We start from the raw sequence: 27024 nt of genomic DNA on the forward strand, positions 1-27024 counted from the left end.
TTTAGCTTAGCCTAAGCGAAGCTAAGCCAGTGTAAGCTTCCCACTAAGCCTCAGATCAACAGATAGCGAGCCTGCGATAGGCTTCGCAGGAACAGGTGTGCTTCCTGCGCTTAACTAATAGATACAGCCAGCTCGTCTATGGCTACATCTCATCTAAATAATACCTTGTATTAAAAATTATATCAGTTAGTCTCGTTATAACTTGAAAATGGCATGACTAAATTGTAACTTGACTTTTTGAAGGTTACGTTTTTTTAGGGTATATATTGTTTATTTTTGGATTCAATACAGGACTGATTGTAGGGGAAAATTCAAAACGTTAATTAATTGTTAAATTGTTACTTCGCCATTGTAGGAATGAAAAAACTTGGTTAGAATATCGGAGGTCCTAGGTTCATTATTATTTTTTTATTTTTACAAGTTAGCGCTTCACTACAATTTCACCTGATGATAAGTGATTTCGCAATCTAAGATGGAAGCGGATTAACTTGTTAAGAGAAGGATGAAGTCCATACCCCTTTCGGTTTCTACACGACATCGTACCAGAACGCTAAATCACTTGGCGGTACGTCTTTGCCGGTAGGGTGGTAACTCGCCACCAGCAAGGTAAGGACCAATAATTAAGAAAAACCTCAATTAGCCCAGCCTGGGATCGAACCCAGGACCTACGTTTTGTAAATCCACTGCGCATACTACTGCGCCACTGAGGCCGTCAAATTAAATTCGTTGTGTATTATTTCTCGAAAACCGATTTTTCGATAAGTTATTTATTTAGTTTAAAGGTTTAGTTTGATATGACGGAAATATCCTAGTTTTAAATTGTTGTTCTGTCTGTATTGTTACATTTTAAGTATGTATATGCTCCAATAAAGTGTGAGATAGCTCGTGCCGAGGTTTATGTTTCCGCGAAGTATAACGGGTTCGATGCCTGCTCGTAACTCTTCATTTTACGGTCGCGAGTCACGGGCGGGACAACTACTTATAATAAACTAGCTTCTGCCCACGGTTTCGCCCGCGTGAAATTGATACTGCAGATATATTTTTTATTCCTTTAAAAGCTTTTATTATTAATTACTTAAAAAAATATTTACTTGTTCTATACCCCCAACTAAATGAAAAGCCTTTGCTATGAGTGGCTACGATCACGGATTACGAAGTAGATTTAAGTGATTTATGTTCTGTGGCTACGACATTGTCCAACGGACGGGAATCAAACTTTTAATCAAAGTTTTAAAACAGATTTTAATTTGTATTGTAATGATTTCCTAACCACAAATAATATTTACCAGTAGGGTGGTAACGAGCCAATTAATTTAAAATCACTTACCATTAAGCGTGATCACAGTTAAATGCTGACTATTGATAAGGTAAATAGATAACCATTGATAACTTTCTTAAAGTTTTACTTTCATTATAAACAGGTATGTCAGAACTAATGTTTAGTTGTCGGGTAAAAATAAATAAAGGAGATTGCCAAAGTGGTCACTTTATTGACATTCCCCGCGTGTGGGGTCCTGTCAAATTAGCTCCTCGCCTGTCAACTCACTGTCGCGACTGTCAGCTGTAATGGTCATCTGTCAAAGTAAATGTAATTGGGCGCGCCCTTCGTGTACCGGGAGCCGGCGGCATAATATGAGGATGAGCTTGACCAAAGCCGAATGCCTGTAAATGAGTGTGGTCGAGGAGACCTATCTAGGTTTATCTATTCTATCTAGATTTAGGTATCAGTAAATATTTGCTGGCCGAGTCGAATCTACGAGTTATGGATTTTAGTTATTTACTTAGAATGAACTACATACAATATTTTAGCAAAGAACTTTGTTTTTGTGTAGTCTTATTTAAAATTTTTTATTCCAACCACATTTTGTTAAATATTTGTGACATTTTGTTTATATATTACCTTTTACTGGTTACCTTTTGCACTTTTTATGCTTAGGTTTGATATTTTAAGTAAAATAAATATCGGGTAGCCTTCAATATAAATAATAAGTTTACTTAATGATCATAGTTACGTTTGGCAATGAGGCGATGGATGGTAATTTTGCACGGCATAGTGATTTTTTGTTATAAATATGGTTTATTTAATAAAGCAATCAGATATTATTAAAACAAGATTCGCTTCGAGGCGGCCTAGTGCCATTTATGTTATTTATCACTCGGTGCGGATCCCATACATCAAGCACCTCCCTGCAATCGGCCGCCATCTCTCGGCGTATAATTTGATTGATAACAGCCGGCTGTAATTCACACTTGTTCCGTTTCGCACTTCACTTATCACACACTTAATTGATAACCGCTTCGTTAACCTTATTAGCTCACTCGTTACTTTGCTCTTACTGTGTTGAATTATTTGAACTGGTTTCGTCTTTGATTCATTTTTTCTTTTCAAGTATGATCTTTATCAGCACTTTTGAAAAACCGAGTCTATCAATAAGTAGTGACTCTATCATAGATTCGGCAAGCAGATTCTATCTACTACAGAATACAATCATAATATTTAACAGAGAACAGCTGGTAAGCAACTCAACAATTGCTCTTTGAATAACTACTTTATTAGTTACAATTTCAAGTTTTTATCGTTGTTTCTGTCCTCAAGAAATCAGAGGATTTTTATTAGGTACTAAAAATATAATTCAAAGTCAAAAATTCATTTATATCAATTAGGATTACTTTAGAAGCACTTTCGAAACGTCGCGTAATGTAATTAGATAATGGTGATAATTAGTCGAAAAGTTAAAATTAAAGTTACGAGGGTTCCAACGGTGCCTTGATCCGAGATGAGTCCATATAAACAAGTCCAGTCCATTTAGCCAACAGTCAAGCGAAAGCATCTTAAGATATAGGTCGAAGCTCTTCTCTATTAGATCATTCTGAAACGTCTATCAGAACAATAACGGTTGACTCCACATTCCAAATGGCGGTAAAACATGAGCAAAACCAAACATTATTTTTTATTACGAAAAATATAAGTATCTATCTTTAACTAATGTATTTATGTATGTTAAAAATGACGACGTGTAATATGATCTCTACGGAATGTAGAAGCGAATTGAAACAAATGGACCGGCTTCTGACTTCAAAACGAGAATTATTATAATGATATTTATTAAAATAGCGATTATTTTTCATTTAATATGCATTAGTAATTTATTATGGACATGACCTTCTCCACGTGGAATGATTTCGGATAAAATTCATAAATTCATATACCCGATCTTGAAGAAAAGAGTATGCAGATAATGAATATGCTTTATGGGTAAATGATGATTTAAATTAAATCAGAATTTAAGTATGTTTAGTTGTTTCCAAGAAAAGTGTAAATATGCCCACAGTCAGACCTCGTAAAGGTAATTTTAACCCACGTCGTCCCACGGTTTCACCCATTTAGTCCGCGTTCCCGTGGTTATAAGTACATATATCGGATACAATATAGCTCATGTTACTCGCTGATAATGTAACATTGGTTTTGTGGTTTAAGCGCGAAAGCGTAGAAAAACAAATACTCATTTTCGCATTTTCATCACTACTAACAAATTACAACTGAACCTATAATCAAATCAGACTTGATGAACATTTAAATTACAAAATAACTGGAAATCAAATGCAGAAGGTACCTCCACTAAAAGTGCAACGAATCCTTGCAATTGCACACCATAAAAGTAAACAACGTCAAAATCAGTGTTTCTAATTTGTTGGATGTGGGATTATGAAGGAATTAAAATAAATTCATATTTATTTATTCATACTTTATTTACGGAAAACAATTCTATTAATATTTATTAACGAATATTAAATTTATCAATGAATACATTCTAAAGCAAGCAAAGTTATAACTTGTCTTGCTTTAGAGATGTGCCTAAAATATATATCGATATGTCGAGTTTTCTAATAATAGGTAAATTATTTTCTCTGGTTTGATAATTTCTCACGACGATTACGATTGTTCTGGAATCCATTGTTTGAACGGTTCCGGTTAAATCCGATTGTCAATTGACTGAATTGTGATAACATTTTCCCAGAAAATTGGAATTCGTGACGAGATTCGGTTCGCGGCGAAAAAAGTAGATTTTAAGTGAAGCGTTTACCACTAACCATGCTTACGCTTTGCGAACTTTAGGATAGTATAAAATATCGTTGGGTTCCGTACATTAAAATACAATTAAAAGTGCTTCGAGGAAATAGAAGGAGTAATAATTTGCAAAATGTAATTAATTCATATCGTACAATAATGATGAATTTAAAAAGCAACTGCTTAGTCTAGTTCTACTCCTAAATGGTTATCAAGAGGTTAAAGTTTTTTTTAATATAAATCGTTCTAGTTTTGTGTTATACTATTGAAATATTATTAGTGGACTATTTATTATATGTTATGTATGCGAAAATATAAATAGACGGGCGTGAAATAGTTTACATCGATTTCCACGCGGACGAAGTCGCAGGCATCCTCTAGTATAAACTCAGCCTACTTAAAATAAACGAATTTGAATTTCATTTGAATCGTTAATACCACATTTGAAATTATATGTTTATGCAATTGAATGAAAGAAATATTCCGCATATTGGTATAATATCAAATACTACTTATTTATGTTTTTTTTAACACCTGCAGCTGAGTTTTTGCCATGTTTTTTTGCTAAGTACAAATATACAATGCTAACGTACATGGGTACGTTAAAACATAATATACGTATGTGATGACTGTTTACTACAAGCCTAAAAATATTTTTAATTGAATTTCTTCTCGTACTTCAAACATCCAATTTAGACAAAAATATTATGTAATTGACAGTTTTACATGCATGCATATTAAAATGTCAAAATTATATGTACACTACGAATGTTTTAGAAATAGTACAGTTATTAGGTTTTCACCGTCATAAGTCCGATTTGGCAAAACTCCACAGATCGTAAAATATCCCCGAACAGAGCCCAGGCATGTGACACACATCCTAGTTCAACAATACACACATCACGTGTTATTTTGTGGAAAAATATGAATGCACGTAAAGTAGGCTAACTGTCTGAAATTTTTTCTTACTCTTCTCCATTTAATGTACTTACAATGTAATATCCAACATATCTAGTTTTGTTTTTAGTCGCGTTTTAATTGAATACTAACTGACGCCGCGGGGTTTCACCCGCGCGGTTTCCGTTCCTGTAGGACTGGATAATATACATATATCCTATAGCCTTCCTCGATAAATGGGCTATCTAACACTGAAAGAATTTTTCAAATCGAACCAGTATAGTTCCTGAGATTAGCGCGTTCAAGCAAACAAACAAACAAACACTTCAGCTTCATAATATTAATATAGATTTTGGATGAGACAAAAAGAAACAAAAAATTTGGAAAATTCCAGAATTACAGTATAAAGTTAATCGCTGCACAACAATTTGAACAGCTGAACATTTTCTTCCTGTACGTAAATTATCTAGTAAATCTGCTGAATAATAAATTACATGAAATGAAATTAAACGCGTAAACGACATAGCACAAGCACACAAGGTTAACGACCTCGTATTCAAGATGTATCTTCCAAAAATTTTACAGCAGACATAATAAGAAAACTTTCCGCTGAACACCTTTCAGCCTATTACGATTATTGCTCGTATAGTTTTTACGGTTCGTTTATGGTTTGTCAGTCTGTTTTAAAAGTGTTTATTGTTTTTGTAATCTTCCTCTCGCACTCTGAATCACGACCAACATTTATGTTTTAGTATCAAGTGTCTGAAACTGTCTGGTCTATTATTTCAAAAGCCAACCAAAAATAAAGACAGACATAATATAACCAGACCAGATTAGCATGATATTTAAGCTAAGATACATGTAGCATCAGTTACCCATTCCATAGTACTAAAAACCATTTTAATAATAACAATGGAATGCAATGTATTACATTACGTAAAGTCACAAGTTAATTATAACACAAAAGGTCGCAGTTTACAGTCCGCCAGTTAATTGCCGATAGCCATAATGTTGTCATTAGTCATACGCCGACATCGATATTAGATCAGTTCAATATGTGACGAGTGTAATGGTACGGTGTAAGTTTTTATATAATAGCTTAACAAATGAAATTCTCTAACCACTTCAAGGTTACAAGCATTGAAATCAGTATGTTTTCTTAATTAATACACACTTTGATATTTTATAGCTGTTGTATCATCGTAATCACTTTTTCCAATGCATATCAGCTCTTACATCTCGATCCCAGTTGTTTTGAATTTCACAATAAATCTGCAATCACTCAATCACAATCTCACCAAAATCATATTGTCAAAACATGATGTTATTAATCAACCAAAGCCATGATAATCTTAATGACTTTTGTCTCAATATATGTTTCTGTGCTTTTGTTAGCTTTAACTATATAATAGTTAGAGCTAGAAATTGTACGTTATGCTTATTTGTAACTATATCCACGTATAGATTACAAGCACATTTATTAATTTCCATAACGAATGTCCTCAATAAATTGTGTATTTAATTGCAATTGTATTTCATTATCGCGCCCGGTAATTGTATCCCCAGCGCGTAGCCGACCTTGTCGACAAATTGATTAACGCGTTACATGGCGTGATATCGAGCAAATTATTCAGTTCTTCAATAAATCGTCTCTTTATACGAACATTGAACTCCGGGGATTGCAACTCGACCGGAGATGCAAATGTTATTGGCCTCACAGTAATGCAATGTTTAGGATGTGATTACGTAACGTCTCGCGTGGCAGCTTAATGTGTTTAATGTAAACACTCTCGTTTATGAGTGCTCGGAATCAAGGATTGAATTATCTTATTCACGGTACTGAACAAAGGAAATCGTTATGTAATTTATGCAATCAGCTGTACACGTGCAATTCTGTTTCGTGAACAACAATATTTCAAAATGAGAATTTTCTAATTATATAAAATTAGCTCTTGTAACAGCGAAATTATTTTATTTTTAACAGCGAAATCAATTTCACAAATAACTCGATTGGATATAAAAATGGTATTGATTATATTAATGATTTTCGTTAAATTATTAACGTTTGTCTTGTGAAATACCGGAACTGTTGAAAAATAAAATATATTTTAAACCTTATGATTTACTTTTGTCTCCAATGAACCTTGGGATTTCAATCTAAATTATAATTTAGATAAAAAAAGTAAAATTCATATTATTATTGTGTATGTATAATAGTCGACAGAAATGCTTCCCAACAAATGGTAGAATCACTCGACAGATTTAACCTTTCTTCGCATATATATAAAAAAGTTGAAATAAATAAATTTTAATTTGTCTTTATGTCGATAACACTCGTCATGCACCGATAGATTTCTTAATTTGAACTCGTCTACTTATGTTAAGTCTACTTAAAATATATTAAGTTGAATTTATATCAACAACATGGGCTACGTCATTCGCTCTACGCCATGCGTAGACCAGATAGCAGATAGTACAAATATAATGATCAGTAGATATATAGCGTGTATCGACTCGTGACGCGCACGTCACTAGCGGGCGGGTACGTGCGCGGCCGCACGTACGAGACGCGAAAATCTGCGAACAAGGCCGAACGATGACCTCGGGAAGCAGTGTACTACGGATATATTGGTAGAGAAAATAGAAATTGTTCATCATCTACCTAGCCTATGTAGTTATAAATCACTGTATAGTAGGCCATGGGCTGATATTTATTACAGATCCAGGCCTCCTTTCTTATAAGAGGTCAAATTTGACTTTTCAACTATCGTTATTGGATATTAACGATTTAACGTACTCTCCGAGACATGGTGTAATACCACTAACTTTCCAACTCCTGGCTGTGAATTTTTACAAATAATTTCTAAGAAGAGTATGACTCGAATGCAAAACCTCGTAATTCGAAGGTAATAAATAGGCTAATCACTGGACCGAAGGGGCAGTTACACAATTTCATATTCACCTCACCTCATTGGTCCATACGTTCAAGCTCATTTATTTCAATTAGTTAAAAAGTCAAGTCTGTCAGTGAGTATAGCCTCTACCATTGCTCCGCACGCACGCCAACCGCTCAACGTTCCGGCGCGTTGGATCGGTCCGCTCCATCGCGTTGGATCCGTCCGCACCAGCGCCTGCGGAAGCGAGAGCACTGGCGCGGTAAAAGAGTCCGTCACGATCACGAAAATATTAATATTATTAAGAGGTAAACTTTGTGAGGTTGTAGGGGGTAAATCTACGTAACTGATTTTGAAATCTTTGAAAGCTATGATTTATCCCCATATTACTACGGGAACGGGATATACGTGGAGCGTCCGCTACTAAATGATAAATGAAGATTTTTTTAAATAGCAACTGGCAGAAACTACTTGCCGGCCGGTAAAGAAATTACAAAACAAACGTCGCTTTTAAAAAGTTTGCCTCTAATCCTGTGATAATAATAATTCTTGATAGCTCCGGTTGGAGAACTGGACGTAAATTCGATTCCATGAGTCAATAAGTTCGATCTACGCCTGTTTCGACTATTGTTGTACACTCTTCTAACCTTTACGAATAATTGGAGAGAAAGGGATATTGACCATGAACAAACCATGAATAATATTATTTTATAGGAAAAAAAATAACGTTGATACCATGACATAATAGAACAAAGCTTACCACTGTCACGCTCAGTCATTAGAAAGGCTAATCCTGCCCAAAACAAGGATTCACCATCGGCTCAAATGGTATCAATACAAGATAAGCTTCATTCACGTCTAATGTACTGAGATGGTGATAGTAAATTAAATCCCCTGTGACAGCCAAAACACGTGGCTGACCAAATATTATCACCGTCTAAGTTTGTGAGCACACTCAAGACTTTTAGTCGTTAGTATTTTCTTTTACCTAAAAGTTTTTGTGTGTTTGCGGAATTAATTAATAACTGTTGTTGGTGGGCTTGTTGGTGATTGATTCGTATGTATAAAATGCTAAGGCATAAATAATTAATTCATTAATTATGCTTTAGCTTTATATTTTTACATATTCATTTATTAATTATTTTATTGCTACAAAGCGATACTTAAGCGTGAATTTCAGTGTTGTATACCTTTTGATTTTGATTGTTTATTTTACCTTTAAGACGGTTAAATTGAAGGCTATTTAACCCTCATTTGAAAATCCCTCGGAGAAATTTCCAAACAGACTGTTATTACCAATTTTTCAATGTATTAACACAATCAAATAGCCCATTACAAATGAAATTCAATATCTAAATTCCAAAAAATCAGTTTTCAGTGATTTTAAAATAAAATGGTAACAGACTGGATTAATTTCACATTTGCAACATTAGCTTACATACGATCAATTGTCGAGCGACATGTCGCGAGTGTGTCGGGCCGCTCACGGTGGTCGCTGGCCCTATTTTTGACAGCTCCCAACTTTCACCGTAATTATTATTTATGCGGAGGCCCTACGGCCGCGCGCCGTGCATATCAGCCCTTATCTTTGAGCTCATAATTTTCATTACGGGTCAGGGATGGCTCAAAACGTAAAGAAAGCGAAAAAAAACACAAATACCTAAGTAAACACAACAATATAATGTCCCGTATGAGTAATCATGATTTTTTTGCAAAAAGGACAATATATAAAAAATTTGTAATTATTGTAAAAAGTAAAAACCATGTTTCTTCTCGGCTCTTCTGCAAATAAGAAGAATTAATTAATTTAATGATAATGAATATTGCAAAAAAATATGATTTAAAAACTGTTGAGTTTATGGCCGATTTTTCTCAACAGAACCTTCCGAGCTGGTCGGTGGTAGTCTCTACAAATAGAGAATACACTTTTGTTCCATTTGTAACGTTTCAAATAATTCTACTTCTTGAAATAAACGAATTTTGATTTTAATTGTTTACCTCTTAATAATGTTACTTTTTGTTAAAATAAAATAATTATATAATCAATACACAAAACCATTATATATTTTGTACTAATCACGTTTTCCTTCCATTACCAACCCTGACTCGGCTGTAGTCTGATCGTATTGGCTTTATCTCGTGTCGATTACCTCCTCCGCTGCTGCTGGATACACACTAATCACCTGATTGAGTCAAGCCAAAGCGAACTGTATTCAATTAAATATTTAAATATCTCAGAACTAATGACATATTCCGACGTGTGACGGGTAATTGGAAACTTGCGCTGGTTTTTGGGTTATTGCTCATTACCATAGATATATCGATGGTGCAAAGAAATTAACTACCTAAAAGACAAATACAGGAAAGCTCTAAAAATTTTATTTATCATAAATAAACGTGGAACATTATACATAAACTATAATTATAATGTTTCCAGCAATGATAGTGGCTAGTAAAATTCTTTCAACTCTGTACTATGTTTTACAAACACCAGGTTTTTTTAAACCATTTCATTTCTGTAATTTTGCTGAAAAATTACTTTAACACAGTTTTATCTCGTATACGACTGATTGATGTAACAACAAATCGAGCAAAACAAAAAGAAAACAGAGAAGAAAATCAGAAATACTGTCTGTCTTCTATATCATCATCATTAGGTGCCTTCTTCCGGCTGAAGTTTGGCGGTCATGTGTAGAAAACTCTTCCGGTCTTTTGCAGTATTTTTAAGCTGTGTATATGCTTCTATATTATATAGCCGTGATAGCCCAGTGGATATGACCTCTGCCTCCGATTCCGGAGGGTGTGGGTTCGAATCCGGTCCGGGGCATGCACCTCCAACTTTTCAGTTGTGTGCATTTTAAGAAATTAAATATCACGTGTCTCAATCGGTGAAGGAAAACATCGTGAGGAAACCTGCATACCAGAGAATTATCTTAATTCTCTGCGTGTGTGAAGTCTGCCAATCCGCATTGGGCCAGCGTGGTGGACTATTGGCCTAACCCCTCTCATTCTGAGAGGAGACTCGAGCTCAGCAGTGAGCCGAATATGGGTTGATGACGACGATGCTTCTATAGATCTTTGTTTAACTGTTATTCAAATATCCCGTTTTAATTTACTTATTTATCTATACATATATTTTTATGCCGTTCTTGGCTTTTTTATGTCAATGGAACATAAGTTTAGTTTATGATACATCAAGGTCGAGTTATAGAATCATAGAATCACATTGAATTTGAACAGTAAACGATTGAATTTATTGACTTCATTGTACGTCCGCTCCGTGCGTGTATCGGATTTCATACAACCCGTACTGTTACTTTAATTGACATTTGATACTTGTATTATACTCTTCATAACATTGATTTTAAATAATTCCGTATACGATATAGCGTTATTTTCATTTAAAAGCAAAAAAATATAAATTATAATATTATTTTGTATTACTAGCCCATAAAAGTAAGATTTAGTACAAATTTTTACATATAAAATTACAAATTTCCTTTTTTCCAGTACCTATTTACAAATGTAGGCTATTAGAATCATCATTATATCCTAGATTTGTTAATTTTAAAACCACATCTGTATTAAATGAATCATTTACATTGATTAAATATCAAGCCTTTCTCGGATTTTGCCAGACCAAGAGAACAGCGATTACTTTTTATTCCTTTAAACTCGTACAAAGAATAAGTGAACCAGAATCATCTTTATCGTTGTCTAGATCTTCCTTTGGGATTACATTTGCTCTCTTTAAAAAGACAAGGTTAGGACGTAGAATTTACATATGCCACACAGGTTCAGGTCATTCTAGTAGCTAATAGTATCTAGTAGGGTAGAAAAACCAATTTGTTATAATGGTCAAGACCGTTGCTGGAATGTGCTTTCAAAGGTGAAGGCTAAATTCAGTAGAAAGTACAGCACGCGTGTTAATTGGGTCACTGTTACTTAACATAATTGAGCTAGTACTTGATACCGCTGAAGCTTTAAAACCTACTACCTTCTTTTACGAGTTATAATCATCATACATATTGAACTACCTATAAAGACTTGGCTACAATCATGCCTGAAAGAAGAAGAAATTGGTCCAAATTGGGACGCGTTTTTTTCTTCAGAAAAAGCTCATTTAAGCGTTTTTTCAGCGCCTACTAATAACAGTAATGTTATAATAGTTATCGGTACAATGCATATTTGCGTGTGGGTTACTGCTCTTGTGTGCATCGCTGTGTAATGGCCTGGGGTATGGTTGCCTCATGTGACATTCCAGGCACATGAGGCTTGTCTCGTATGCTTTAAGCTCTAGGGCAACGTAATGTTGACTGTGTCTCCAGCGATTGTATTCCTGGTGTTCTTTTTACCATTCATACCGCTATTAAAATGGCATGTTTATACTACTAAACGTTCTAAATAACTAATTCCTGTTCCTGTACCCTTAATAGTAGATAAATATTAGACCTATTCAGTGAGGATACTACAAGTCAGGCTCTACGATTCCTCTCTTAGGTTCCCTTTGGGTTTGCGGGACTACTATTTTAAATCCTGTACTGTGAACAGTTTACACAACATAAAACATTTAAATCAATATGGATAATCACAAAAGGGAAGTCTCACGTCAAGTTCAAGATCAGGTCTGACGCGCGTCTAGTCATTTATTAGATTAATAATAACAATCATCCGCAGCTCCGACACGTCCGCCCGCGTGTGCGGTCGTCGCGTGACTGGGCGCAATTATGGCGGGAAACGTTACGCAACTAGCGCCATCTGCAATTTATGTCCGCTGGATGTTGTTTTAATTTTGAAATTGAATGTTAGAGTTTAAAGAGCGTGTGATAAATAACTTAACGTGACATATATGGCCGCGCGTGCAGATAATATTATACTCGTACATATGTGACATTATCTTTGCAATTAATTTAAATACTTGCGTACCCAGAGGGTAAAAAGGAATCTCATTACTAAAACTGTCCGCTCGATCGTCCGAATGTCACAGTGATAATTAGAAACAACCAATACAGAAAAACAGAAAAATAAATATTTAAGGGGGCTTCCTTATTTGCCGTTTTGTAGTACGGAACCCTTCGTGCGTGGACCTCGACCTGGGTTCGTACTCTACGGTTATTTTCAGTTTATAATCCAACCAACTGCCAATTATTATAACGGGATTTGAAAAAAATGTTTGAAAATTTCCCTTTCTCAGATCTTAGGATTTTGCGATTGCCATTGATTTGCCCACCTCATCTCAGGATTTTGGATTTTATATTTTCTAAATTGTCTCAGATTTGATCTGGTGGTAGAAATCAGCTTTAGCCGGCATAGATTCAGCGTTAAGCATTGTCGCCTAGCAGTCGCCAGAAGTTTGGATAGAAAAAAATTGTACCTCGTCTAAGTTAGTCTTCCATCTTAGATTGCATCGTCATTTAACATCAGATGAGATCACAGTAACTGTCACTAAATATTCAGTGACAAGACAAGAAAAGCACATCGGTGCTAATAGGTGCAAAACATCTGTAATTCGTGTAGTTCTAGAACTCTATTACAAATAGCTCTACTATTTCTAAAAATAAATAAATACCGATATAGTTCACATGGCGTGTATGATGAATCTACCTAGTTGTGTGACGTGGGAGCTGCAATGTAAGAGTGCAGTGAAACCCGAGAGGGTCAGCAGTGACACGGCCACGCTGCGGCGCGGATTGTCCTAGATTCGAGGATCGTATAACCACGAGATTTATAGAAAACGGTAAATGTTACCAGAGAAGACAGTTCTATGTTCTTATGTTTAGAACTACGGTTTTCATTGACCTTAAAATTAAATATTCTTCTGTAGAACATTAAGTTCCATTGGTAGACCAGGCGCTGTGAGGAGATGAGCGTACGTTTACAGTTTCTGACTCTGAAAAGCATGCAAATTATGATTCTAAATTTTTTTGGTCCATATTTTTTTACCCTATTCCTTCAATCGAGTAAACTGGACCACTGGTCTGGACTGGCAATGTTCAAAACAAAATCATAATCTGCGCGTTTTTCTAATCTCAAAACTGTGAACAGCAGCTCATCACAGCGCCTGATCTATGGACTGCTTTTTTATGAAATTGCACCAATCTAAAAGTATATATTCCAAACTAAAGCAGTTTTCCGGAGTTCGCCGGAAAAGTCAGTTATTAAATTGAAAATCGGCCAACCAACAAATGACTATAACTTACTGAAGACATTTTAAATTATGTATAAGTATTTTTATATAAATAACGTACATGATCGATATGAAACTAATTCCCACTAATGAATGCAACTGTCAGGCCGTCACTGACCATCTGAGGGACCGCTCCGCCCGCGGCGTACGCGCTGCCCAAACGATGCCTGATAAGTTATTGCAACCGCTTACATCGAAAACTGAACATATTTACATACATATGAATATTTATTATGACCACAACTCCCCAGCGAGCTATGGCAGCTATAGTTCTACTTTCGGAAGATAGTCTGGCCACAGAATACATAGGTACAAATTGAAAAATAAAAGTAAAGTCACAGCACAGACGCATGTATATGTAAACTAAAGTGACATAAGCCCTAGAAGAAAGAAGTTAGCGAATTATTTACAAAGAGGAGAAAGCGTGTGCTATCGAAACCACTGCTAGCAATTTTTTTAGCTTATCTATAGCTGTGAGCTCTAGATAGATAAGCTAGCTTATAACATTATGAAAATGGCTATCATATCCAGAAATAGTTTTTCCAATCTGACTGCTTAAAGAAAATGAAAAAATAAGTAATTTCAGAGGATAGAACGATATAACAAACAAACAAAACATATTGTTTTGAAATGGCGAAGTAACATTGCGGGCTTTAACTTAATGTAAAGTTATTCATATATTGAAGATATTAAATTGATTATCCATATCTATATGATAATTATTTATTAAAATATAAATGCAAATATTGAGAATATTAAACCAGTCTGCAATCTAATATGTAATTAATAGAATTTATTATAAAACTGAACTCCTTTTAAATAGTAAAATAGATAAAGAAATCGTGATTCGCCAATATTCATTAATTCATTTAACTTTGAAATACAGCGTGTTTGAAAATAAGTATATTTATTTATTAAATAATAATGAAAAATACTTAAACCTACTTCAATCATATTCCAGATAAGCCAAATAAAACATTTCTCAATGACTGAGCAATGACACAATATGCTTTTAACGTAAAAATGGTATTTTTTTATTCTCTACAAGTTAGCCCTTGACTACAATATCACCTGATGGTAAGTGATGATGCAGTCTAAGATGGAAGCGGGCTAACTTGTTAGGAGGAGGATGAAAATCCAAGGCGATACGTCTTTGTCGGTAGGGTGGTAACTAGCCACGGCCAAAGCCTCCCACCAGCCAGACCTGGACTAATTAAGAAAATCTTAATCTGCCCAGCCGGGGATCGAACCCAGGACCTCCGTTTTGTAAATCCACGCGCATACCACTGCAGTTCTCTGATACTCGTATGATAGTTGATAGTAGACTGCAAAAAAGAGATCCCTTAAAGAAGTTCCCTAGATATAATCGTTTCTAATACGTTATTTTATTAGCTAAACGACGCAATATGTCTGAACAGCGACGCGGATAAAATAACCTTAAAAAACCACGAGTTATAAGATTTATAACTTTATCAGCGTGGAAACATCGATAAGAGGTGCACAAATTGTTATAAATTGTAGTTCCATTATAAGGGCACCCTGTATACGATCGCGATGTGGTTGTGCCGATGGCGTGAGATACGCCCTTCATCGGTTCAATTAAGCCATACGCTTTTATGAGCGCGGGCTTCACGGAACAACAGAGGATCTGCAATTAAGATAATGTTAATTTGTTATGTAGTTTATCATATTTTGGCCGGTTATTGACGAGGTGTGTCCATCTTTTGGGAAATATGTTATACCGTATAAATATAGTTTGAGATAATTTGTTTTGTTCCGTTATATAGGATGATTCGATTCAGTTCTGTTCTTCGTTGTTTATTTAATTGTTGTTGCAGTTATTAGTTTATTAAAATAAACATCAAAAAGGTCGTATCTTTTGACTGCAAGGACTTCTAAAGAAAAATAAATCAGCCAAAAATAAAAGATATAATTTAGAAAAATAGAAAGAAAAGTTTATTTAGAATACACATTACACAAAAAGAAATATTTTTAGTATTCATGGCCAATACTGTTTTAGTTCATAATCCATACAATACGCAGGTCCTATTAGGAAAGTAATTGTTCAATGTACATGACCTTATAGAACCCTTAGAAATCCTCCAACATAAAACTCAGCACTTCAAAGCATCAGGAAGCAGTAGTTTTCATACAAGTGTTTATTTTGGATCATAACTCACAGTCATTAGCGTACGGTGGCCTCACCGTCGCGCGGTGGAACAAATGACCTGCCTCGCGTTACCCCTTGTACGGAACACCATGGAATGCTTACACCGATGGGATAAGTAGACGCTCATGCGGAACGAATCTTGGAGCTACTTAGTAAAAGCGAGTGTAAACATATTTTTTCTATCGCTTCATCTACATAACATAAATATATTTCATTTCCTGAAAGCGTTAGTAGATTTTAGCTACTTTGAAAGTAAATGATTGTCAACTAAAGATAAAGATACTAATATTTTGTATCAGTTATAGAATCTGCAATATAACGCGTACTACTTCCAAAGAGAATCCCAGATCTAGTTAACTATAAAGTTTTTCAAGGATAACGATTCAAAACCTACGAAACACTTGGTAAAATATTTTAAACTTACCTTTATCAAAAAATCACTGTTCCAAGTACAAAACCGTTAAGTTTCGTATTTTCGAAAGTGGTATTATTCTATTCTATGCGTTTTACAGTACACTGAAGATTATTTATAAGCGCGCTGGGACAGGATTAAATGGCCTAAAGCGCGAATACCTCGGCCTTAACAGTTTCCGTAACATTTGTCGGTTCAGCAGGTATATTGCCTATTAAGAATCCGCGTGAAATTCGCGAAGCATTCCTGAACGTCGAGTTGTATTGTAATGCTAACATTACGGCCGAACCGCCATTAGGGCTTATTCTGTCCGTTTTCTGGAAGCACGGGACTGGCGCTGATGGGTTTTGTTCATGAGATATGGGGTATTGTACACCCGTATTGGGCATCAAAGGGGTTTCGTACAAAGTGTGCAATTATGGGATGCTATGCAGCTTCAGGTAGCTTTGGTAACGTTCAATGACTATTTTAGGAATACTTTAGTAGTATGGTCTCCTTGTTGAAGAAACCTAAATACTGACTACTTATTTTACAACTTTTTGTTAAAAGATGAAGTAACTATCGTTAACTGTCGCCGTTTTGAGTAATACGCAGAAACCATTTATAGTAAACGGTATATTAAATTAAGTAAATGGAAATTTATGAGTTACGGGTATAGTGACTCGAATACAAGACATACTTTCTACAGTGCTTGTTACTCAAACGACGTCTGATTCTCGATGAATGAATAATGTAAAATATTTCAGTCAGTCAGTTGGTTGTTCAGTCGGTAATGGTAAATTAGTGCAGTCATCTCTTGAGAAACGAAATTGTATCTCAACTCTTGAAATATTTCAATTACGGTTTCTGGATATATTGATCTTTGGTTTGTAAAATCATAACAGTTTGTAAATGTTACTTTAAATATTTAGATAGAGAATTTGTATTATTGATTTGTCAATAACTAATTAGACTTTTTACAGCATAAGATGTGTGATCGAATTCAACTTCTCAGGTATCATTCGATTTGTCTCCATTGTGTGAGTAACATAGGGTATATTTCCTGGAACTCCTATTACTTTTTCCCCAGTTGGTTTTTTTTTAATTTATGTAAATTTAAATTTCTACTTTATGGCATTTCACTATTGTGAAATAACGGATGTCTGTCTATTGTTGCAGCGATACTTCAGCGTGCGACGTACAAGGTCGGCCTCCTGACGATCCAGGGGGTCTCCACTTGTCTCTACCTCTGCATGGATGCCTGCGGGTTCCAATACGCTAATGTGAGTATCTCAACTTTTCTCCTGTTCTTCTTCTTCTTGCATCTTTTTCTTATTCCTGTAGGCCTCAGACCCGTAGCACTACATTATCTTTCGTTGCGTTTCGTTGGGGTTGACAAAAGAGGGAGCGAAATTTTAACTCCGCCATTATTGGCCCTATACCACTATATATGGCCACTATGTCTTTTACTCTTCACTACATAACATGTCGTTGACGCATAATAGGCGTACTGAAGTAGACCCCGGAAAATAAGTTGAACTCAAACGGCAGTTACCTGCGCAGGTACGACTATAAACCAAAGTGTTAAACGTGTGCTCTGTGTTTGCCCGGTACATTAAACACGTCAAATAATTGAAAATTTCGTACGCGACGGTAATATCGTCAAGGTGTAGCTACGCTTACTAGTCCGTACGTCGCTAACATCCGAAAATTAGTTTCTGCGCATCAAACATATACACCTATACGTTTTGATAGTCTTTTACTAACTAACTGCAGATTTAAGTGTAATCCAATATAAAGGACACACTTGATTATCGAAAGAGATGTCGTCGCAAAGCTATGCTTGCTCGATACTTGTTCTTTAAAAAACTCTTACTAATACCAAATACTAAAGAGGATATATTGGACAAAGTATACTATGTTTACAAAAAAGATTATAGCGTTGAAAATGTGCAAAAGTTTAAGCAATGTCTATCGCAGTTATCATTCAATGAAGCCTATAATGCGGATAACCTCGATAATGCCTTTAATAATTTTCATGATATGTACTTGTTGCTTTATAGACTAAGTTTTCCTGAGATCAAAATTAAAATTAAAAAAAGGAATAATTCAAATATTAAATGGATAACTAAAGGCTTACGGAAAAGCAGTAAAACAAAACGTAAACTTCAACTTAATTATTACAAACTTAAATCACAAAAAACTAAATCCGAATTTAAAAAATATTCTAAAATTCTCCGACGTTGTATAAATTCTGCTCGAATTAACAGTAATAATAAATTAATAGCTAAATCAAAAAATAAATGTAAAGCTAGCTGGAAAGTGATAAAGGAATATACTACTGGTAATAATCTAAACCAATTTATTGAAAAGGTAGAAATTGGAGGTAAATGTATTACTAATCCTTGTGAAGTTGCGGAAGCATTCAATACATACTGGATTAATTCTACAAACAAACTACACAACCACTGTAAAAATAGAAATACGATTTTTATACCAAACAGTATGTACCTTAAACCATATGGTGAAAATGAAGTCAAAAATATTATTATGTCCTTAAATAATACCAATGCAGAAGGATTTGATGGTGTTTCAACGAAAATAATTAAACTGACAGTGAACGAGATATCATCTATACTTACTCATTTAATTAATAAATCGTTTGAGTCTGGATGTTTTCCGTATAAGCTTAGGCACTCTATAGTTAAGCCCTTATATAAAAAAGGTAAAAAAACTCAAGTTGAAAACTACCGCCCAATAACTTTAATCTCAATATTTTCAAAAATATTTGAAAAAGCAATGTATCAGAGGCTAGTAGAATTTATTACTAAATTTAGTATAATAAAGAATCAACAGTATGGTTTCCAAAAAAATAAATCTACTACACATGCCTGCTATGACTTGATAAAAACTATTGCTACGCAATTGGATTCGCTCAATACTCCCATAGTTTTGTTTTTTGACATGTCAAAAGCTTTCGACTTTGTTTCACATGAATTATTACTTTCTAAGTTAGAAAACTATGGAGTTCGAGGTCCAGCTTTGTCTTGGTTCAAAAGTTATTTAGAAAATAGAACTCAGTGTGTTGAAATAGCAAGCACAAAAGAAAATTCAACACTAATAAATTTTAATTCCCCAAATATGATTAACAAATGTGGGGTACCACAAGGAAGTATTCTTGGCCCCTTGCTTTTTATATTATATATTAATGACCTCCCTGACATAACTTCTGATAAATATATATTATTTGCTGATGACATATCAATTATAAAAACTTGTAGTAATGACATAATAAATAGCGAAATTGACATTAATAACACAATCAAAACAGTTGTGAATTGGCTTACTGACAACAATCTTTTTGTAAATATAACCAAAACGAATTATATGTATTTTAGCTATTATAATAATAAAAAGGTTATTAACTTAAATTTAAGTCATGACAAACAACAAATTCACCAGGTAGATTATGTAACTTTTCTAGGACTGAAAATTGACAAACATCTAAACTGGAAAGTACATTTAGACAATATATGTAATAAACTTAATAAATATAAATTTGTTTTAAATAGACTACGTAAGACTACATCTTTTGATATAATGAAAATGGTTTATTTTGCAAATGTGGAATCGATATTAAGATATGGTGTAATATTATGGGGTAATTCATGTGAATTAGAAAGAGCCTTCATTGCACAAAAAAAGTGTATTCGTGCGATATTTGGATGTCTCCCTACTGATTCATGTAGGCCTCTATTTAAAAAAATGGAAGTTTTAACTCTGCCTTGCCTGTATATATTTCAATTAGCGCTTTTTTTTAAATCTAATATGAATCTGTTTATGAAAGCACAGGACCAAAGCAATAGAAACTTAAGACATCCCCAAAAATTAGTCTTGGGCAGATTTCCCAGAACTGCAACATACTTAAAAAGTTGCCATTGTATGGGTATTAAAATATTTAATTCGTTGCCTGAAAACATGAAACGATTGCCCTATAAAAAATTTAAACCCGCACTTAGAAAGTGGCTCATTAATTATGGATTTTATTCAACTAGAGATTTTTTTAATTATAAAAGCAAATAAAAAGCTATGTATTGTGACATTTTTAATATTTCAATTTTTTTTTTTTTTTGTTTGTATTTATTAATTATGTTTATCCTATGACATTGTAAAGATTATTATTATATTATTAATTATTATTATTTGACATAAGTACTCGTACCTGCACAGATTGTAATTTTTTTACTTGTTCTAATTTTTATTTTTTGATTAATCATCTGCTATTGAATTCATTTTTTTTTTTATATTTTGTTAATAGTATTTGTAATGTAAACTGTTGTATGCCAGAAATGGCTGAATACATTAGAATGTATGTGTTCTCAGCAATAAATAAATAAATAAAATAAATAAATAAACTTTAGCACTCTTAGTAAATACTTGTACATATGTTTTCTGTGGTGGAGCTTATAATATCTCGTAGTTTTCATGAAAATGCATTAACAATTTACATCATACGAGTATATCAACTCATTCGCACATGTGTGATAAAATGAGAGCCTGCGATAGCAAGATAAACCATTTTATGTAGTAAAACGTACTTTTTTTATATTTTTATAATATCATGAGGGAACACGTATCCAGTCACCAGCTCCTTAGCTTCGTGGCAACACTTTACTAGAGACTGGGTATCTCATTTCTCATATTATACCGATGAAAATATTGAAACAAGTACGCTTAATACTTGAACGTTTGCTGGACCTGCCTTCCACAAAGCCACCACAGTCCAAACTTCGTAATTGGCTACCGTAGTTCATGAACCTACAGTTGTAGTATGGGCTGAGAAATCGGCTTTCATAAAATAAGGTGTGTCTGGCTAACACAGATTTTCGATCTATGATGATGATGATTGCGCAGCAGAGGTCACTCACTCATTGTATGTTTACTAGTAGTGTTTACGAGCGAACGTTTCAATAAACAGACACACGCCGCCCGTTCGATTCATTAACAACTGTGCCAAGGATCCGTCACCCGACGGTACAGAAATGCGCCAATAAAAACCGCCAATCTGATTGCTGATTGTTTCACTTTCGGTTCATTAAGAGTTTATTATCAATGATTAAGAGTGATTTTGATTGGTGGCTTTAATTGGTGTGCAATTGATTTATGTTGGTTAGCGTTGATGCCTTTCGTTGACACTTTTGTGCAGGTTAATATAGCAAATAGGAGAAACTGGTGACCTAGATGTAGTCGTCAAGTTAACTATTATTATTGCTAGGCATAGGATTCCATTTAAATTGGAGGAGAATATAAACCTTAGTTCTCGTATGGTTATAATGAACGTAATAAGACACAAGTATTGTCTATCAGACGAAAAAAGTAACGATCGTTAATTTATTCAGGAATTTATCTATAAAAGTAAGATTTCATGCCAAAGATTTTTAAGCTATTCATCATCAGCAATCATTTTATCAGTTTATTATCATTGAGATAAAATAAAACATTAAGGAACTTCAATCAAAGTACTTCAAAAGATACAAAGACACTAAAATTAATAGTCACAGCATCAAAATCAATAAAGTTACCATTGCTGTATTCTATAATTTTGAAGCCACGAAATTAAATGTCACTAATAAAGCATTATGACACAGAAGCGACATTTACAAAAAACACAATTGGAGCTAAGTTAGTTATTCTTCATGTGTGGCATAATTTACGCTCATTTAAACCTGAGCTTACATAGTCATAGGTATTCAAAGTGGCTCAATTGAAATTAATAAAAACGTCGCACATGTAGATACTTGGACTGCCGTAAAAGTAATAATTAGTTAATTAACAAATTCTACTGCATACCTTAACTAGAATAATTTGTTTAGCTTATTTAGCCGAGTAGTTATCTTCAAAGCTTCCGATCTTAACCAAGCTTGTGTAGTGGGGTGACAATGCCTAGCGATAGACCAGGATTGTTTTTATTTCTTAATGATTTCAACTCTTCAGTCTTTGAAACTCTATTGTAATTAAAATATATATCATATTGAAACAATAGAAGGCCTTGGCACACTGATTGCAGACCATCGCTCCCGATCATTATTATCTTTAACATTTGATAGTTGTTGTTTAAGAATCAAACATTATCACCTTAATCCTCTCTTATTCAAATTTAAATTTATTTATTGCCAGAATGTGTGTAATGTACAGATATAAAATTACATTTCGGTTAAATTACATTTAAGGAGATCTGGCTCTAGGCTATTTGTACACATTATTTCGGAGATGTTGGAAAATTTTACACAATCATCAAAAACCATTAAAAGTTTAAGTATCCAACGCAATTGCATGCATTAAATCGAATGGTCATCCTACTTTGACATCCGATGAGCGACCAACACCAGAACACCTTCCCCGCTACGCAGCCGTCCTCGGATGACGCAACGATGCGGTACGCGGAAGCATTCATTTTTGTACTAAGGCAGCTTACAGGCTCACAGCTGATAAGTATTATTGATAAGTTTTCGTGAACTTGTCAAGGCATTTGATTGCAAGAACGTAACAACGGCATTTAGTACTTAATAACCTTAGCATCAGAAACGTTTTCAAAATTCCATTGTTTGATTTCCATGTGATTAAAAACATTAACAAAGTTAGCAGATTATTTAAACCAGTTTTAGGGTATTTCACAGGGCTCAATATTGGGTCCTATTTTTTAAATGAACTTTAAATTTAATATATGAAAATAAATTCAAATTCTTCATTTGCTGAATACGTGTTAGTTTATTTCACCTTGAGTAGCAGATAAAACGCTAGTTCACAGTGTTCCTAACACTATGATTGTAATCTAACAAAATGTAATAACCATAAGTTAAGAAGAACTTATTAAATTAAGCCGTGTAATTGTTTTAATCGATGGCGTCGTTTCCCACGAAAAGGTTTTATTTTGAGTTTAATGAACACGTTCACTGGGATTGAGATACTTGCAGCAGTTATCAGAGCATCGGAGCTATAAACCCGGAAACATGGTGTTAACAAGTTCGTAACATGTATTATACACCTCCAGATGTTAGCGCTCGGGTCATTTGATGGCCTCTTACTTTAATTTACGAATACTTTAAATTATCGTAACGTGAAGTATTTGTACGTGTACTTGAAAGATCTACTTATTCTTATTTGCAGAGTAAGAAAAATATGTACCTACTTGGGAAATACTTTTAGCTTTTCTCAATTTAGCCGATTTAAGATACTGCTGATTGAGTGGTGCAATGAATTAATTGTGACAACTTACACTTAGCCTTATTTTGTAAGGTTTTGGTGTCAATTGAAATATGAGCCAGTCTGATGATGAATCGGAAGGTAGCTATAGGAACTCCTAAACTTCATTTGTTATTTACTCATAAAGTTAATCGTCCCAAACACCAAACTACAATTATATGTTGAATATTTCATCGTCATCGTCATCATCATCATCATCGTCAACATTTACCTTAAACTCACTTACATAGAATTTATTTATAAATATATTAATTATTTAAACAATGACAACGTAATGTAACAGTGCGTTACAATTGGTCGTGTTATTTGTAACACTACACCAGCACAAGTCGGCACAACAGAACTTTCTCCGAGCGCCGACGACGCATCGACCATCGATCATCGATGCATCGATAAATTCCTCCGAGATCACTTCGATAAGTATAATATACAGTAATAGACCGTCATTGTAGATTCACTAAACGACCCTAATATCTCCACGTCCAAACAATAAATATGGATGGGTATCGATTCTTTATCGGATTTTGATTTCAAATGAACTTGGATTGTTTGTAAGGACTATGGTGAAACCTTAATGCCTCTTTCATCTTTTAGCAATCTATGTTAGAAACAATGGACCTTAGATATTTCTCTAGAGGTTATTTCAACTTCATGTACGAGTAATTACATAGGTAATATGTTTGCTATCGTTTGTATTTGATAACTGCCTAGTTGTTTTATTTATGGCCTAATATAATTAACATCAAATCAAAAACAACCGTATTTATCGTATTCCGTAAAGCCCATTGTTAACGAAAAATACACTGTCAAACACACTGGTTAGTAATTTTAAGTTAGTTAGATTTTGTAAAAAAAAAGCAAGTATTTCGAAAATATGCCAGCAATGGAATCGAAGCAAGGACTTTATTTTATACCAACGGCGTATACCGCTCAGATACAAAGTAACTTTACTCAATTGATCTTTGATAATATCAGATTCAAATGTTAGACTCGGAAACGAGAACCAGATCATCAACAATTGAGCCATAGATAACACTTGCTTATCTTAATGAGGTAATTACCGATTAACGAACTGCGCGCTGTGGCTAGAGGCGCGGACTGTAACGAACTGTTAACACGTTTTAGCTAGAAGTGCGGACTATGGCTATGGCGGACTGTTCTCACTGTTCATTAGCTTGCAACGATTTGACTATTTTAACAAACAACCGGTGGTGACGGCTCCAGAGTGAGAAACCTCCTCACAATACGCGCCGTCCCAAAAATCACTGGCTTCTGTATCCGGCCCTTGTTCCAGCAGCTAAGGGAAAGCTTCTACAGTTTTTATTATTGTACTAATAGTTGAGTGAAGAAAGAAAAAGAAATAAAATAATTTATTTTATTCTTAGTTGAGTGAAAACTATCGCCTCTGTCAGGGCATACAAGGACAACTACGAGTGCAAATTGCTACCCTGTGTCCGTCACCCTGAGGCGAAGGTGTTAAGTCTGCGTGTTGTAATTACATCAACAACATGCCCTTCACAGCAACACAGCAATACTGTTTAGCAGCAGCGATGAAGATAGTAGTAGGAGTAGAGGCAAATTGTCAATCCACTGCCACAAAACTTTATAAACTTACCTATCTACAACAGGGGACAAAGAAAAATATATAATTTCAATTTTACTTGCTAATCCTAGGTATAAAATACAGCCTATGTTTCTCAGTGATAATGAAGCTTTCCATTGGTGAAAGAATTTTTTACATCGATCCATTAGTTTCGGCCCTTATTTATAACGAACAAACAAAAAAAAAACTGCATGATGTCGTGCACATCGCGACCAACATACGATCAGTTTTATCAGATGTCATGCCTTTAGCGCTGCAGGCAGATAAACTTACTGGATGGTGAGTGGGTAGCGTTACGTATAACATCCGTGATGTAAAGGCACCCTTACCATTCGCAATCACATTTTATAGGCACTTAAGCCACCTACACACGCGGCGCGGGGTGGGAATGGCGCGTTATCTGAACGAGCCGCAATGCGTGTAAACAGGTAATATATAGACGCATTACACGCAGCTAATGACGTGCCCAGACCATACTACGGCGATACACGATTCATAAATTACTGCACTGTAAATACTCTGTTTTTATAGTAATAGTGATGGAACAAGTCGATTGTCCACCTGATTTTAAATGGTAACCCATCTATAGGTACTAGTAAAGTTTGTGGTTTTGTAGGGGGGTAATCACTGAATCTACTGAACCGATTTTGAAAACTGTTTTACCACTAGAAAGCCGCTTTATTTGTTAGTATATAGGCTATATTTTATCCCCGTATTTTGACGGGAACGGGAATTACGCGGGTAAAACCTCGGAGCGTTGTCATTCAGCAAAACTGTGCAGGCTTGTAACTCTCTGACTGCCGCCGAGACGTCGCCGACTGCACTCGACTGCGGTAGCAGTTGCTGCTCGTGTAAATGAACCCTAAGAAACGTTTCAGGTTATAGTCTACAAACGCCGACCTGCCCTACGTTAGGGATAAGTGTTACTTACTCAACAACACTCGATCCATACTACTAGGTCCAGCTTTACAAGAAATAAGAATGGATTCCCGATTTGAATTATAAAAAAAAGGTTGCTTAGGTACGCTATATCTATTTTATAATGACCAATATAGTCAGTTTATCCTTTTTTACGAGTAGGTATTCTTTAAGTAAAGTAATGGTAATGACATAAGTTATATAAACTTGGAAAAGAAAACTTTGAGATGAATAAGTAATCGACCTTTTCTTTTTTTCTCCACGGCTTTAACTAAACTGTCTAAGAACTGTCCTAAGTTATCCTAGGAGCAGGTATGATTATATTGTAATCATCAGGATGGAAAACGAATCCGCAAGAACTGAAGACATTTCTCTTAATTTTGGCTTCAAAACATTGCATTTCTTCATCATCATCACACTTTATTTAATAGAATATACCTACTTATTTTTCAGTAATTTCATCTCAATCTGTAATCCTCACACAGCTCGCAGAGATATGTATAGCTCAAGGGTTTCTAGAAACTGGTGAGAGTGCCGCTTACTACCACATGGTAGCACTAAGTTGTCGTATCAGACGAAATGTTGATGACGCATTGTGCCATCTTAAACAAGAAATTCATAAATATGGTGAA

General features: G+C 34.7%; 1 protein-coding gene across 4 annotated transcripts in view; it reads left to right on the top strand.

The window, feature by feature from the left end:
• Window positions 1-27024, top strand: part of LOC112053064 (fibroblast growth factor 10) — a 219153-nt gene that overhangs the window by 158488 nt on the left and 33641 nt on the right. For all 4 annotated transcript variants that reach the window (XM_052888469.1, XM_052888468.1, XM_052888471.1 and 1 more), the window contains one exon: window positions 17788-17891. In XM_052888469.1, the coding sequence (XP_052744429.1) occupies window positions 17788-17891 (104 nt within the window). The remainder of the gene's footprint in view (window positions 1-17787; window positions 17892-27024) is intronic.

This window comes from Bicyclus anynana, chromosome 22, assembly GCF_947172395.1.
Source record: "Bicyclus anynana chromosome 22, ilBicAnyn1.1, whole genome shotgun sequence".
Classification (NCBI taxonomy): Eukaryota; Metazoa; Arthropoda; class Insecta; order Lepidoptera; family Nymphalidae; genus Bicyclus; species Bicyclus anynana.